Source organism: Tachyglossus aculeatus, chromosome 24, assembly GCF_015852505.1.
Source record: "Tachyglossus aculeatus isolate mTacAcu1 chromosome 24, mTacAcu1.pri, whole genome shotgun sequence".
Taxonomy (NCBI): Eukaryota; Metazoa; Chordata; class Mammalia; order Monotremata; family Tachyglossidae; genus Tachyglossus; species Tachyglossus aculeatus.
Window position 1 is genome coordinate 11,399,523 of NC_052089.1, and position 12,332 is coordinate 11,411,854.

Genomic DNA, 12,332 nt, shown 5'->3' on the forward strand with positions numbered 1-12,332 from the left:
ATTCCACTCCGATCTATGATATCCCTGTGTGGCGGGAATTGTGGCTGGGAATTTCAGAGCCAGGCCTGCCCAGCTTGGTTTTACAGAAGACAGACACCCACAGCGACATGTGACAGTTCTGAAGAACCTACCAAAGAGTACATAATAATGTTGGTATTTGTGAAGCGCTTACTATGTGCAAAGCACTGTTCTAAGCACTGGTACATGAACCTCAGGAAGGGGAAGGAGTCGCGGAGACAGGGGAAGAGTCCCTGCAAGTGTGGCCTGGTGGCAGGAGCGCAGACCTGGGTTCTAATCCTGAATCTGCCCCTCCTCTGCTGTGTGACTTGGGACGAGTCCCTCAGCTTCTCTGGGCCTCAGTTTCCTTGTTTGTAAAATGGGGGTTCAATATCTAGTCTCTCTTCTACCAGCTGTGTGAGCCCTGTGTAAGAAGGGGGTTGTGTTTGACCTGATTATGTTGCAACAACCCAGCGCTTAGAACATAGTAAGCGCCTAACATAAATCACTTCTATCAATACCACAAGCTCCAGATCCACGGCATATGGCCTGTCCTGGATTATAATTTTGCTAGACATTAGCAGCAAAGGAGACAGGGACAAAGGAAGCATGGGAGAGCTACTCAGACCTCTCTCCCTTTCCCCTGTCTCCTCTCTCTCCTCTGTTTCTCTTCCCTCTCCTAATTCCTCTAATTCCATGCCCTTCCCAGGCACCTAATTGCCACTGGAACAGGAAATGGGCCAAACCGGACAGGTGTCACATGTGTGACACTCAGAAGGACCTGGGCTCTAATCCTGGCTCCGTCGCTTGCCTGCTGTGCGACCCTGAGCAAGTCGCTTCACTTCTCTGGGCGTCAGTTCCCTCCTTGGTAAAATGGGTATTAAGATCGTAAGCTCCTTGTGGGACGGCAACTGTTTCCAACTCGATTTGCTTGTACCCACCCCAGGGCTTAGTAATAATAATGATAATAATGATGGTATTTGTTAAGCGCTGAGGAAGTTACAAGAGGATCAGGTTGTCCCACGGGGGGGGCTCACAGTTTCACAGTTTTCACCCCCATTTTCCAGATGAGGTAACTGAAGCCCAGAGAAGTTAAATGCCTTGCCCAAAGTCACCCAGCTGACAGTTGGTGGAGCCGGGATTTGAACCCGTGACCTCTCACTCCAAAGCCACTGACTCTCATCTCTACACCTCCTCGTTCTCCTAAACCTGCATTCAGTGACTCAGTGACTCTTTCCCCGGAGCCCCGCTGCTTCTCAGTGCCTGGCTCACTGTAAGCACTTACAAATATCATCATCATGCGGGTAGTGCCGCCATCCCGTGAGATGTTTTTGGCACCTGTTTAAGGGTCTCAAAAGACCACCGAGAAGCAGCATGGCCTAGTGGAGAGAGCCCGGGCCCGGGAATCAGAGGTTCTGCTGTGTGACCTTGGGCAAGTCACTTTACTTCTCTGTGCCTCAGTGCCTTCATCGACAAAATGGGGATTCAATCCCTGGTTCTCCCTCCTACTTAGAATGTGAGCCTCAGGTGGGACCAGATGACTTTGCATTTTCTCCACCGCTTAGAACAGTGCTTGGCATATAGTAAGCACTTAACAGGAACCACAGTTATCATCATCATCAATGGGACTTAAAGTCTTAGGTGCCCATCGGTACAGCTGCCCAGATGCGACAAATATACAGATATATTTGTTTATATTAATGTCTGTCTCCCCTCGTAGATTGTAAGCTCATTGCATGCAGGGAATGTGTCTGTTTATTGTTATATAGTTATATATATATAACTATATATATATGTTATATATTGTTATATTTTATGTTATATGTTATATATTGTTATACTCTCCCCCAAGCACTTAGTAGAGCCCTCTGCACATCATAAGCACTCAATAAATATGATCGACTGACTAGATGCCTGCTGCCACCCTGCACCCCAAAATGACCTAATGAGGAGGGAAGGGATCCAGTCCCAGCTGGCTTCGCCCCGACCTATGGAAATGGGGTCGATGGTAACTTGCACTTCCCAAGCGCTTAGTACAGTGCTCTGCACACAGTAAGTGCTCAATAACTACGATTGAATGAATGAACGATGGTAGCCAGGAATTGATATTGGGTCATGCAGGGGTCAAACTCCTCCCCAGGCCCCACCAAGGCGAAGCTTTTCATTCATTCATTCATTCAATCGTATTTATTGAGCGCTGACTGTGTGCAGGGCACTGTACTAAGCGCTTGGGAAGTCCAAGTTGGCAACATCTAGAGGCGGTCCCTACCCAACAGCGGGCTCACAGTCTAGAAGGGGGGGAGACAGACAACAAAACAAAACAGGTGGACAGGTGTCAAGTCGTCAGAACGAACAGAATTAAAGCTAAGTGCACATTGTTAACAAAATAAATAGGATAGTAAATATGTACAAGTAAAATAAATAGAGTCATAAATCTGTACAAATATATATATACAGGTGCTGTGGGGAGGGGAAGGAGGTAGGGCGGGGGGGGGGATGGGGAGGAGGAGAGGAAAAAGGGGGAAGGCCTCCCGGAGGAGGTGAGCTCTCAGTAGGGCTTTGAAGGGAGGAAGAGAGCGAGTTACCTGCCTCTAGTTGATCTGACAAAGCCCCACTAGACTGTAAGCTCGTTGTGGGCAGGGAACGTGTCTGCCAACTCTGTGGTACTGTACTCTCCCAAGCGCTCAGTCCAGTGCTCTGCACACAGTAAGCGCTCCATCAGTAACCCGATCCACAGCCAAATCCCTGTGTCCCAGAACGGGACAGGAAACAGGGGGGAATGAATGCAGGTTTAGGAGAACGAGGAGGCGCAGAGATGAGGTCGACTCACCTGCCAGAACCAGCTACCTTGCAGCAGACAGAAGCTGACCCGGAGGAGCTCCAGACCGATATTGCTCCGGAAGAAGAACTCCAGGAACGTAATGAACGCCGCGCCCACGACAGACAGCACCAGCAGCTGATGGATGTAAACGTCCAGCATAGCTCGCCCGTGTGTGTGGAAGAAAAAGATGAAACCTGGGGACGGAAAAGGAACTTGGTCTTTCTAAATGCAACTCAAGCCGAGTGTGCTCTTAAGGGTTTCCAGCCACGCATAAAATTCACGTACTCATTATAATAATAATATTAATGGTATTTGTTAAGCCCTTACTATGTGTGAAGCACTGTTCTAAGCGCTGGGGGGTGATACAAGGTGATTAGGTTGTCCCACGTGGGGCTCACAGTCTTAATCCCCATTTTACAGATGAGGGAACTGAGGCACAGAGAGGTTAAGAGACTTGCCCAAAGTCACACAGCAGACAAGTGGCGGAGCTGGATTAGAACCCATGACCTCTGACTCCCAAGCCCGGGCCCTTTCCACTGACCCACGCTGCTTCTCGGCCGAAACCTCTCACAAGAAACTTGGTCTTACCCCTGCATGAAACGGATTAAACCTTCTCAAACTTCTGTGACTGACGGTCTGAACAGTACCGTGATCTAGTGGATTGAGCGCAAGCCTAGGGGGACAGAAGGGCCTGGGTTCTAATCCTGGCTCTGTCACTTGTCCACGGTGTGACTTTGGGAAAGTCGCTTGACTTCTCTGAGCCTCGGTTACCTCATGCGGATTAATACTGTGAGCCCCATGTGGGACAGGGACCGTGTCCAACCTGATGAGCTTGCACCTGCCCCAGTGCTTAGTACAGTGCCTGGCACATAGTAAGCACTTAAATACCACAAAAAACCATAAATTCCATACTGTGAAAAGTCTGAAACCCTACTGCTCCTTTCATGCTAATCAACATCATCTTTGTCGTCTTTATTTTCCTTTACCTTTCCTTACGTGTCTGCTCTGCACACAGTAAGCGCTCAATAAATACGATTGATTGATTGTTGCTCTATTCCTCACCTTGTATTTCTTACCTAGCTAGTACTACAGTGCTTTGCACATAGTAAGTGCTTAACACACACTCCTCCTCCTCCTCACCACGCTTTCTACCTATTTTCCAAGCCCTGGAGGGTCTCATTCATTCCACCGATCCACCCAACTAAGAGAAAGCTTCCATATCTTTGAAATTCAATGCTACCCCTCCTCTCTCCTCCGCTAATCAGTAAAATGTCAGCTATTTTTCTGTTTTATTTAACCAAACACCAACAGAAATAGCCCATGGCCAAAGAGTGCAGTGCTTTTTTCCTCCCATCAGCAGGCAAGATGCCATGTTTCACTTCAAACAACTGGAATAAAAGAGAGTTAGCACAGCCTGTGGGTTAGGATTCTGGGAGCTTTCTAGCTGAATCTATTTGCTGAACTGAGACAAGTGGTTAACTGTGCTTCCATTTTATCGGCTGAAAAAAGGGATAAGTAACAGTCTCACAGCCAAACCCACTTCATAAAGTGACATAAAGCGCTTAGTACAGTGCTCTGCACATAGTAAGCGCTCAATACGATTGATGATGATGATGACATAAAGGTGAGAGGGTCAAGTATTTCAATCCAAAAAATAAGTAAGCATAATGAAGAGTTGATCCAATCTGCTCAAAGGTAGAAGGCTGATTTCACACCCTCTTCTCTCCCCATTCTAAACCTCTAGCCAAACCAAAAAGGGAGACATCTCCCAGTGTGAATGCAGGCAAGCTAGCATAACAAACTGGTTTAGGCAGGGCTACTATAAGAGGCAACCAGAAAAGGATCAGTTGGACAGGCACTATACCCGCAAATTTCGAACCCATTTCACTACAGCTCTAAAACCATGACCCTACTGCTCGGTCATGTGAGAAACGAGTGGCTCATAAGTAAAAAACAACAATAGGAATTATTAATCATAATAATAACAAAAAGGTGAAGGGGACAAAACAGCCACCCTTTTGACTTCTAAGCTGTGAGCTCCTTGTGGACGGAGAACGTGTCAGCCAACTCTATTGTACTGTCCTCTCCCCAGCACCCAGTAAGCACTCAATAAATACTGCTGATTGACAGACTTACTTTCCACAAAGAAGGCATTTGACAGCATCAGCTTGTTCAAGGAAAGAGGCAGCATGTTGGTCGTGAGGCACAGGATGTCTACCAGGCCGGAGATGCCGAAGAAGAAATACATCGTGGCGTGCTGCCAGCTCATTAGGTGATCCCAGTGTTTCTCCTCATAGTTATACAGGTTCATGTGGGGTCCATCTGGAACAAACTGCTCTGCCGTCATGCCTGCAAGGGATCGATGAAAATGACGAGACACCCTCTCTAGAACCCCATTTTCCAAAGGGGATCGCTGAAAACAGCAGTCCTTTCTAGACCCTCATCTACAAGGGGATCCGTGAAAGCGATTAGCTGTCCTTTCTAGAACCCCATCTGCCAAAGGGGAAGTGGAGAGCCACAATCCTCACTCCACACTTCGCTCCTCTAATGCCAATCTTCTCACTGGACCTCCACCGTTTTTACGTATTAATTATTATCCTTTTTATTTTATTAATGATGTATATATAGCCATAATTCTCTTTGTCTATTTTGATGCTATTGATGCCTACTTGTTTTGTTGTCTGTCTCCCCCTTCTAGACTGTGAGCCCGGTGTTGGGTAGGGATTGTCTCTATCTGTTGCCGAATTGTACTTTCCAAGCACTTAGTACAGTGCTCTGCGCACAGTTAAACGCTCAATAGATACGACTGAATGATTGAAGAGTACGACTGAACAGATTACACCACGATTTTACCATTTCGAGGGGAAGGCTGATTAAGCTCCCATAGAAAAGCTAGGGAATTAGAAACTAGAGATGGTTTGTGTCTTTCTGATTTAAGAGCTATAAAACGTTTTGGGTTTTGTTTTTAATCCACCTTCCAGAGTGGAGTCACCTCTCAGTTTGGAGCCTTTAAAACGAACAGAATCTGTAGTTATGAATTTTGGGGGCGGGGGGGCAGGGAGGGAGGGGTAAAGATGAAAGTGAGGGAAGAGAGGAAGGAAAGGGGAAGAATAAGGTGGACAACAGATCGCTCACCAATTAGCGCCATGGAGACTTTCACTGCTCCCTCAATAATTTCCACTCGTCGAAATCCCGCTTTGGATCCAAGATAACACGCCCGCTTGTTCTTCTTGCAGACGTATTTCAGGGTGAACTTTATATTCCACCAAAAGCCCATCAAAAGGAAAAAGCTCCCAGGGAGGGCATGGCCTCTGAAACTCCCCATCGCGCCCTATCACAAAGAAAGAGAAGGAATTTAAGTCTGGAAGCATAACCGACCAGGGGCGGCCAATAGCTGGAATCATCCTTTAGCAGTGGGGGGATTTCCGATGGCATGAGGGTTGACTGTTGCCAGTGGGAAATTCATTCATTCACTAAGCACTGGGATTGTGGGAAACCTCAGCAGAGTGAATCATGTGTTGGCCCTGAGCCTTGAACCCAGGACAGATGCTCGGTGTACTAAAATCTTAACTGAAATGCTTCCCGACCCCACACCGCCTCTTTGAAAACTTGGCCATTTTACAGAGTCCTGAAGAAGGGACACAGCAAGGGCTTTGAAGCAGTGCAGCTTAGTGGAAAGAGCACAAGCCTGGGAGTCTAGAAGACCTGGGTTCGAATTCTGGCTCCGCCACTTGCCTTCTGTGTTACCTTGGGCGAGTCGCTTCAGTTCTCTGTGGTTCCGTTCTCTTATCTACAAAACGGGGATTTGACACCTGTTCTCCTACCTACTTAGAATGTAAGCCCCGTGTGGAACCCGATGATCTTGTACCTACCTCAGAGTTTCGGACACTGCTTGGCACATAGTAGGCGCTTAATAAATACCACAATTATTATCACCTCTCTAACTGTGGGCTTTAACCCAGTTCTCCCTCAACGTCGGGGAACTGGAGCCAGGCCAATCTCCTCTGCCAGCGTTAAAGCCACACCAAACCTAAATTCTTGTCCTGGGTTCTGGTCCCTCTTCTCCCTTCTTACCAATCAAGGAGGATACCTCCTTCCCTTCCCCACAGCACCTGTATATATGTATATATGTTTGTACATATTTATTACTCTATTTATTTATTTATTTATTTTGCTTGTACATATCTATTCTATTTATTTTATTTTGTTAGTATGTTTGTTTTTGTTCTCTGTCTCCCTCTTTTTGACTGTGAGCCCACTGTTGGGCAGGGACTGTCTCTATATGTTGCCAACTTGTACTTCCCAAGCGCTTAATACAGTGCTCTGCACACAGTAAGCGCTCAATAAATATGATTGATGATGATGATGATGATGATGGTGATGCCTCCCCCCCAGATACACTTGCTGAAGGTTCTAAAACCAATAATACCAAACTACTCAAACTGCCATCAAATGCATAGGATGTGATTCCCCTCTTGGAAAAGCTCTCTGCTCCAATCAATCAATCAACGACATTGATTGGGCGCTTATTGTGTGCACAGCACTGTACTAAGTGCTTGGGAGAGTATAATATAAAAATAAACAGACACACTCCCTGCCCACAAGGAGCTTTCATTCTAATCGTCCTCCCTCAACGCATCCGCCAAGCTAGCCAAGCACTGTTCTAAGCACTGGAGTAGATACAAGGTAATCAGGTTGTCCCATGTGGGGCTCACAATCTTAATCCCCATTTTGCAGATGAGGTAACTGAGGCGCAGAGACGTTAAGTGACTTGCCCAAAGTCACTCAGCCGATAAGTGGCGGAGCCGGGATTAGAACCCATGACCTCTGACTCCCAAGCCCGGCCTCTTTCCACTGAGCCACGCTGCTTCTCACACCTGTCCTCCCATTCCCCTCTGTGTCTATCTGATTTGCTCACTTGATTCATCCACCCTCCCAGCCCCACAGCACTTACATTCATATCTGTAATTAATTTATGAATATTGAATGTCTGTCTCCCCCTCTAGTCTGTAAGCTTGCTGTGGGCAGGGAATGTATTTATTGTTTTATTGTGCTTCCCCAAGCACTTACTACGGTGCTCTGCACACAGTAAGCACTCAAAAATGATTGAATGGATGAATAATGAATGCCCTCTACCCCTTCCTTCTGCATTAGAAGCACTTACTACAGTGCTCTGCACACAGTAAGCACTCAAAAATGATTGAATGGATGAATAATGAATGCCCTCTACCCCTTTCTTCTGCATTACAGTATCACAAATTCCCATGGAGTGTGTTCTCATCATCCTCCCTAGGTTCATACCTGCCTTAAATATAGGGGTGCGGGGGTTTCTAGCCTCCGCAACATGTTTTCTCTAAGTTTACCCTTGTATGTTTATTCTTTTTCCCCCAATACAAATACAGGCACATACCTCTGCTCTCAAGTATATGCAAAGAAAACATACAAAAAAAAAATAAAGCCTGTTTTAAGAGTAAGGAAGAGAGAAAAGGCAACTTGAATAAGTCTATTCCACCTTCAGTCCATGTGTTCTTCCCAAACTCAAATCAATCAATTCAATCAATCAATTCAAATCAATCCCAAATTCAAGTGAAGGATAGAGAGCTGACTTTTACTTCCATGTAGATACACTCCAGAAGAGAACCTGCAGCCAGAACTCCACATTGCTGGACAACTAGAGTTCTGTGCTCCACGCCACCTTTGGCAAACAGCGCCCAAATTGCCTCCTTCCATTCCTTTTCCTAATCCTCTAGTTCCCTGAGAGACAACAGGCAACCTCCGGAGAGGGCAAACTCCTCATTTTACAAAGCTAAACCCTATTCCTCAGGGAAGAACGGGAAGAATGTTGTTGCTCCCCTTAACCACCGTGCAGAAACAAACTGAAAAATTCCGGTCATCATTTTTCATTAACAGGCACCAGCATGTTAAATAATAATAATAATAGCTCTATTTGCTAAGCACTTACAGTCCTCTAGACTCTAAGTGCATTGTGGGCAGGGAATGTGTCTGTTTATTGTTGCATTATACTCTTCCAAGTGCATCCCCTCCCCTCTCCATCCCCCCATCTTACCTCCTTCCCTTCCCCACAGCACCTGTATATATGTATATATGTTTGTACATATTTATTACTCTATTTATTTATTTTACTTGTACATATCTATTCTATTTTATTTTGTTAGTATGCTTGGTTTTGTTCTCTGTCTCCCCCTTTTAGACTGTGAGCCCACTGTTGGGTAGGGACTGTCTCTATATGTTGCAAACTTGTACTTCCCAAGCACTTAGTACAGTGCTCTGCACACAGTAAGCACTCAATAAATACGATTGACTGATTGACAATGAATGACTGTCATCACCAGAAAGTCACCAAAGATGGGTATACGTGATAGTAGTACTGCATACTCAATACTAGGGTTGATACCAGATAATCAGGTCAGATACAGTCCCTGGCCCAATTGGGGCTCATATACTGTATGTCTGACATGTAGCAAGTACTTAACAAAAACCACACACTTCTCCCAAGCCTGGCCTCAATACCAGAGAGAAGCTCGCGGGACTGAGAATCCAGAATTCCAAATCCAGAATTGCTAAATCCCATTTTTGGAAGGATCTGGCATCTAGGGATGGCCACTGAGAGAAAAGGCTCCCTTCGCTTTTAACTGGGGGAGGAGGGATCCTGTCGTTTCTAAAATGTCCGGCTCTATTTTCACTGAGGTTGCAATCACCTCTAATTCCCACCTGGGTATTTCCTCCCAGCGCTTAGTACAGTGCTCTGCACACAGTAAGCAGTCAATAAATGCGATTACTATCACTAGCTTGCGCTGGGCTGTCTCCGTTGGCCACAGGCAGGAAGAAAAAGAAAGGAGAGAGTCTGTTTCAGTGTCCTGACAGACATGGGTAGGAGCAGCAACGTTTCCACGTTAACATGGATTTCCCAACACCAACCGAAGGCTGTCCTTAGTGCTGCAGAAACCCACATCTGCCCATTCCTTCTTCGACCACCCAACTCCATTTCCTATCAATTCCCCCACAAGTCAACAGGAGCAAGGGAGACAGCAGAAACCACCCCTGAGAAACATGAATGAATTAACCCCAGAACCTGAGGTCTCGTTCTCCCCTTGACTTCAATACGAGCAAAAAGTAAGCCGCGTGGAGACAGGAACCGGAGTGAGAGGGTGAAGGCGGGAACCCTCGACGTCCACCTCTTCCAAAACTAAAACCTTCTAACACGGTAGAGTCAACCGGCTGCCCCTAAGACATCGGGGCCTCTCAATCTGGCCGGAGAGCGAGCCAACGCGAGATGGAGACTCACCTGCCCCACTGGCCTCCCAACTTCCCCCGGGAGCCTGGTCACTCAATTGAAAGTTCACTCAAGTCGCCGGCCACAGGATGTGCATTGAAGCAGGTGCTAGATCTTCTGGAACAATGGGGAAATTGCCAAAGCATCACCCTTGCAACAGCGTGGAGGAAACGTCTTGCCCGCCTCCCACTCACATCGTTCTCTCTGGGTGTAGTACTCCACTCCAATGGCCAACACCTACTACCTGGCCTTATTCAAATGACATCACCTGGCTAGTGATGTCAATGATTATAGTCCCGAGACGTGCAAACCCTGGCATTTGACTAGCTTGGCTCCTGGAGGACAAGAAAGCACCGCCCCTGCCAGGGGGAGAAGATCTAGTTGAGTCCACCCAAGGACCATGACTCAGAACTCAGTTGTCCCCTCAAGCCCACACGTGACGACTTGGTTTTTCCTTGCGAGAAGAGAGGTGACTCAACTAGTTACGGGTGGAAGGGGCCCTCGGCAACTGTGCATTTAGCCAGCCTCCCCCGGCCCAAACTGCCTTTTTGCACAAGAAATAAGACCTGACAGATCAGAGGCTTGCTGGGAGAATTTCAGGTTGGGCCACGCCACCCTACTGTAGACTTTACGAAATTATTTTTCAATGACATCAGAAAGAACCAAAGAAATCTTAAGCAGCTGATTCATCCAAACACCCAGAAGTTATCAGCAGGTTTGGAGCACGCCTCGAAGGTGAGAGGGGAGTCAAGGAAAACGAAGCATCATGAAAATTAAATGTTAACTCTACTTGACGAATTAGGATGGTACCTTTTCAGAATGGGGGCAGTCATTTCTTTACCCACCTCTGAATGCTCTCCCAAGGGGAGAACTCAAATCTGAGTATTTCTAGGTCTCTTATTAGCACTGCTTTCCCAGCTCTCCCTGGCCCTGCTTAAAAAAAATAGTCCTAAATGGACTTTAGGTTCTTCTTGGGGGAGGAGGAAGAAGAAAGTTGGGAGAAAAATAAGATTCCTTAAGATATCTCAATCATGTTGATCTAGAAAACTGGAGCTGGTTGGGGACAGGGGCTAGTGGGGAACACAGTTTGGAGGAGGCCAGAAAATAGCAGGACTTTAAAAACTTCCTCCAACCGCCTTTTTTCCCAGATACTTGTCTCCTTGAAACAACCTTTTTCAAGCACTAATGTACAGTTGGGGCTTCCCCTATTGACAGAAGTGTCATTGTTATTTTCTTAAAACTACTGAATGGCCTACAAGCAGAGAATGGACTACAAGTAGAGAAGCAGCGTGGCTCCGTGGAAAGAGTCCGGGCTTGGGAGCCAGAGGTCATGGGTTCTAATTCCGGCTCTGCCACTTATCAGCTGTGTGACTTTGGGCAAGTCACTTAACTTCTCTGGGCCTCAGTTACCTCATCTGTAAAATGGGGATTAAGACTGTGAGGAGCCCCTCGTGGGACAATCTGATCACCTTGTATCCCCCCCAGAGCTTAGAACAGTGCTTTGCACAGAGTAAGTGCTTAACAAATGCCATTATAATTATTACAAAGAAGTGACAGAAGAATCAGATCCAGCTTGCAGTGGAAAGTTCCAAGTTCAATTCAGGGATTGAGACAGTGGACTGGGTTTTTCAATCAGTGGTATTTATTGAGCCCTACCGTGTGCAAAGCATTGTCCTTAGCACTCGAGGGAGTACAAGACAGTAGAGTTGGTAGACATGTTCCTTTTCCAGAGGACAGGAACCCCTTTTGAGCAAGAGAAAGAGGGGTTTTTACACCCTGAAAAGGTTTCCTTGCTCCCCAAAGGAATAGACAGGGAAACACATTTCCTCCCTCATTCACCCCCCCAGACTCAGCATTACCTTAGATATATTGTCTCCCCTTCAAACTCCCCCCTAATAAATCAGTACACTTGGTTGCTATTGGCCTTAGGGAAATAATAATGATAATGATAATGGTGGTATTTATTAGGTGTTTACTATGAGCCAAGCACTGAACTAAACAGTGGGGTAGATACAAGATAATCAGGTCTCACTTGGGGTTCAAAAGTCAAAGTAAGAGGGAGAAGAGGTATTGAGTCCCCATTTTGCAGATGAGGAAACCGACTTACGTGATTCTCAAGAGAAAACAAGCAGGGTAGTTTCTCATTCTTTCACAGACATAGCATCCTCCTCGTATTCCTGTGTACCAGGAGAGCAATGTACTTGGAAAAATCAAAATACA

The 12,332-nt window shown here is 46.4% G+C and overlaps 1 protein-coding gene across 1 annotated transcript in view; it reads right to left on the reverse strand.

Moving 5' to 3' along the window:
* Positions 1-12,332, reverse strand: part of TMEM45A (transmembrane protein 45A) — a 36,191-nt gene that overhangs the window by 17,315 nt on the left and 6,544 nt on the right. Inside the window, exons 2-4 of the mRNA XM_038766256.1 lie at positions 5,954-6,149; positions 4,955-5,167; positions 2,828-3,012 (exon numbers count right to left, since the gene is read on the reverse strand). Of these exons, the coding sequence (XP_038622184.1) occupies positions 2,828-3,012; positions 4,955-5,167; positions 5,954-6,143 (588 nt within the window). The 5' untranslated portion in view covers positions 6,144-6,149. The remainder of the gene's footprint in view (positions 1-2,827; positions 3,013-4,954; positions 5,168-5,953; positions 6,150-12,332) is intronic.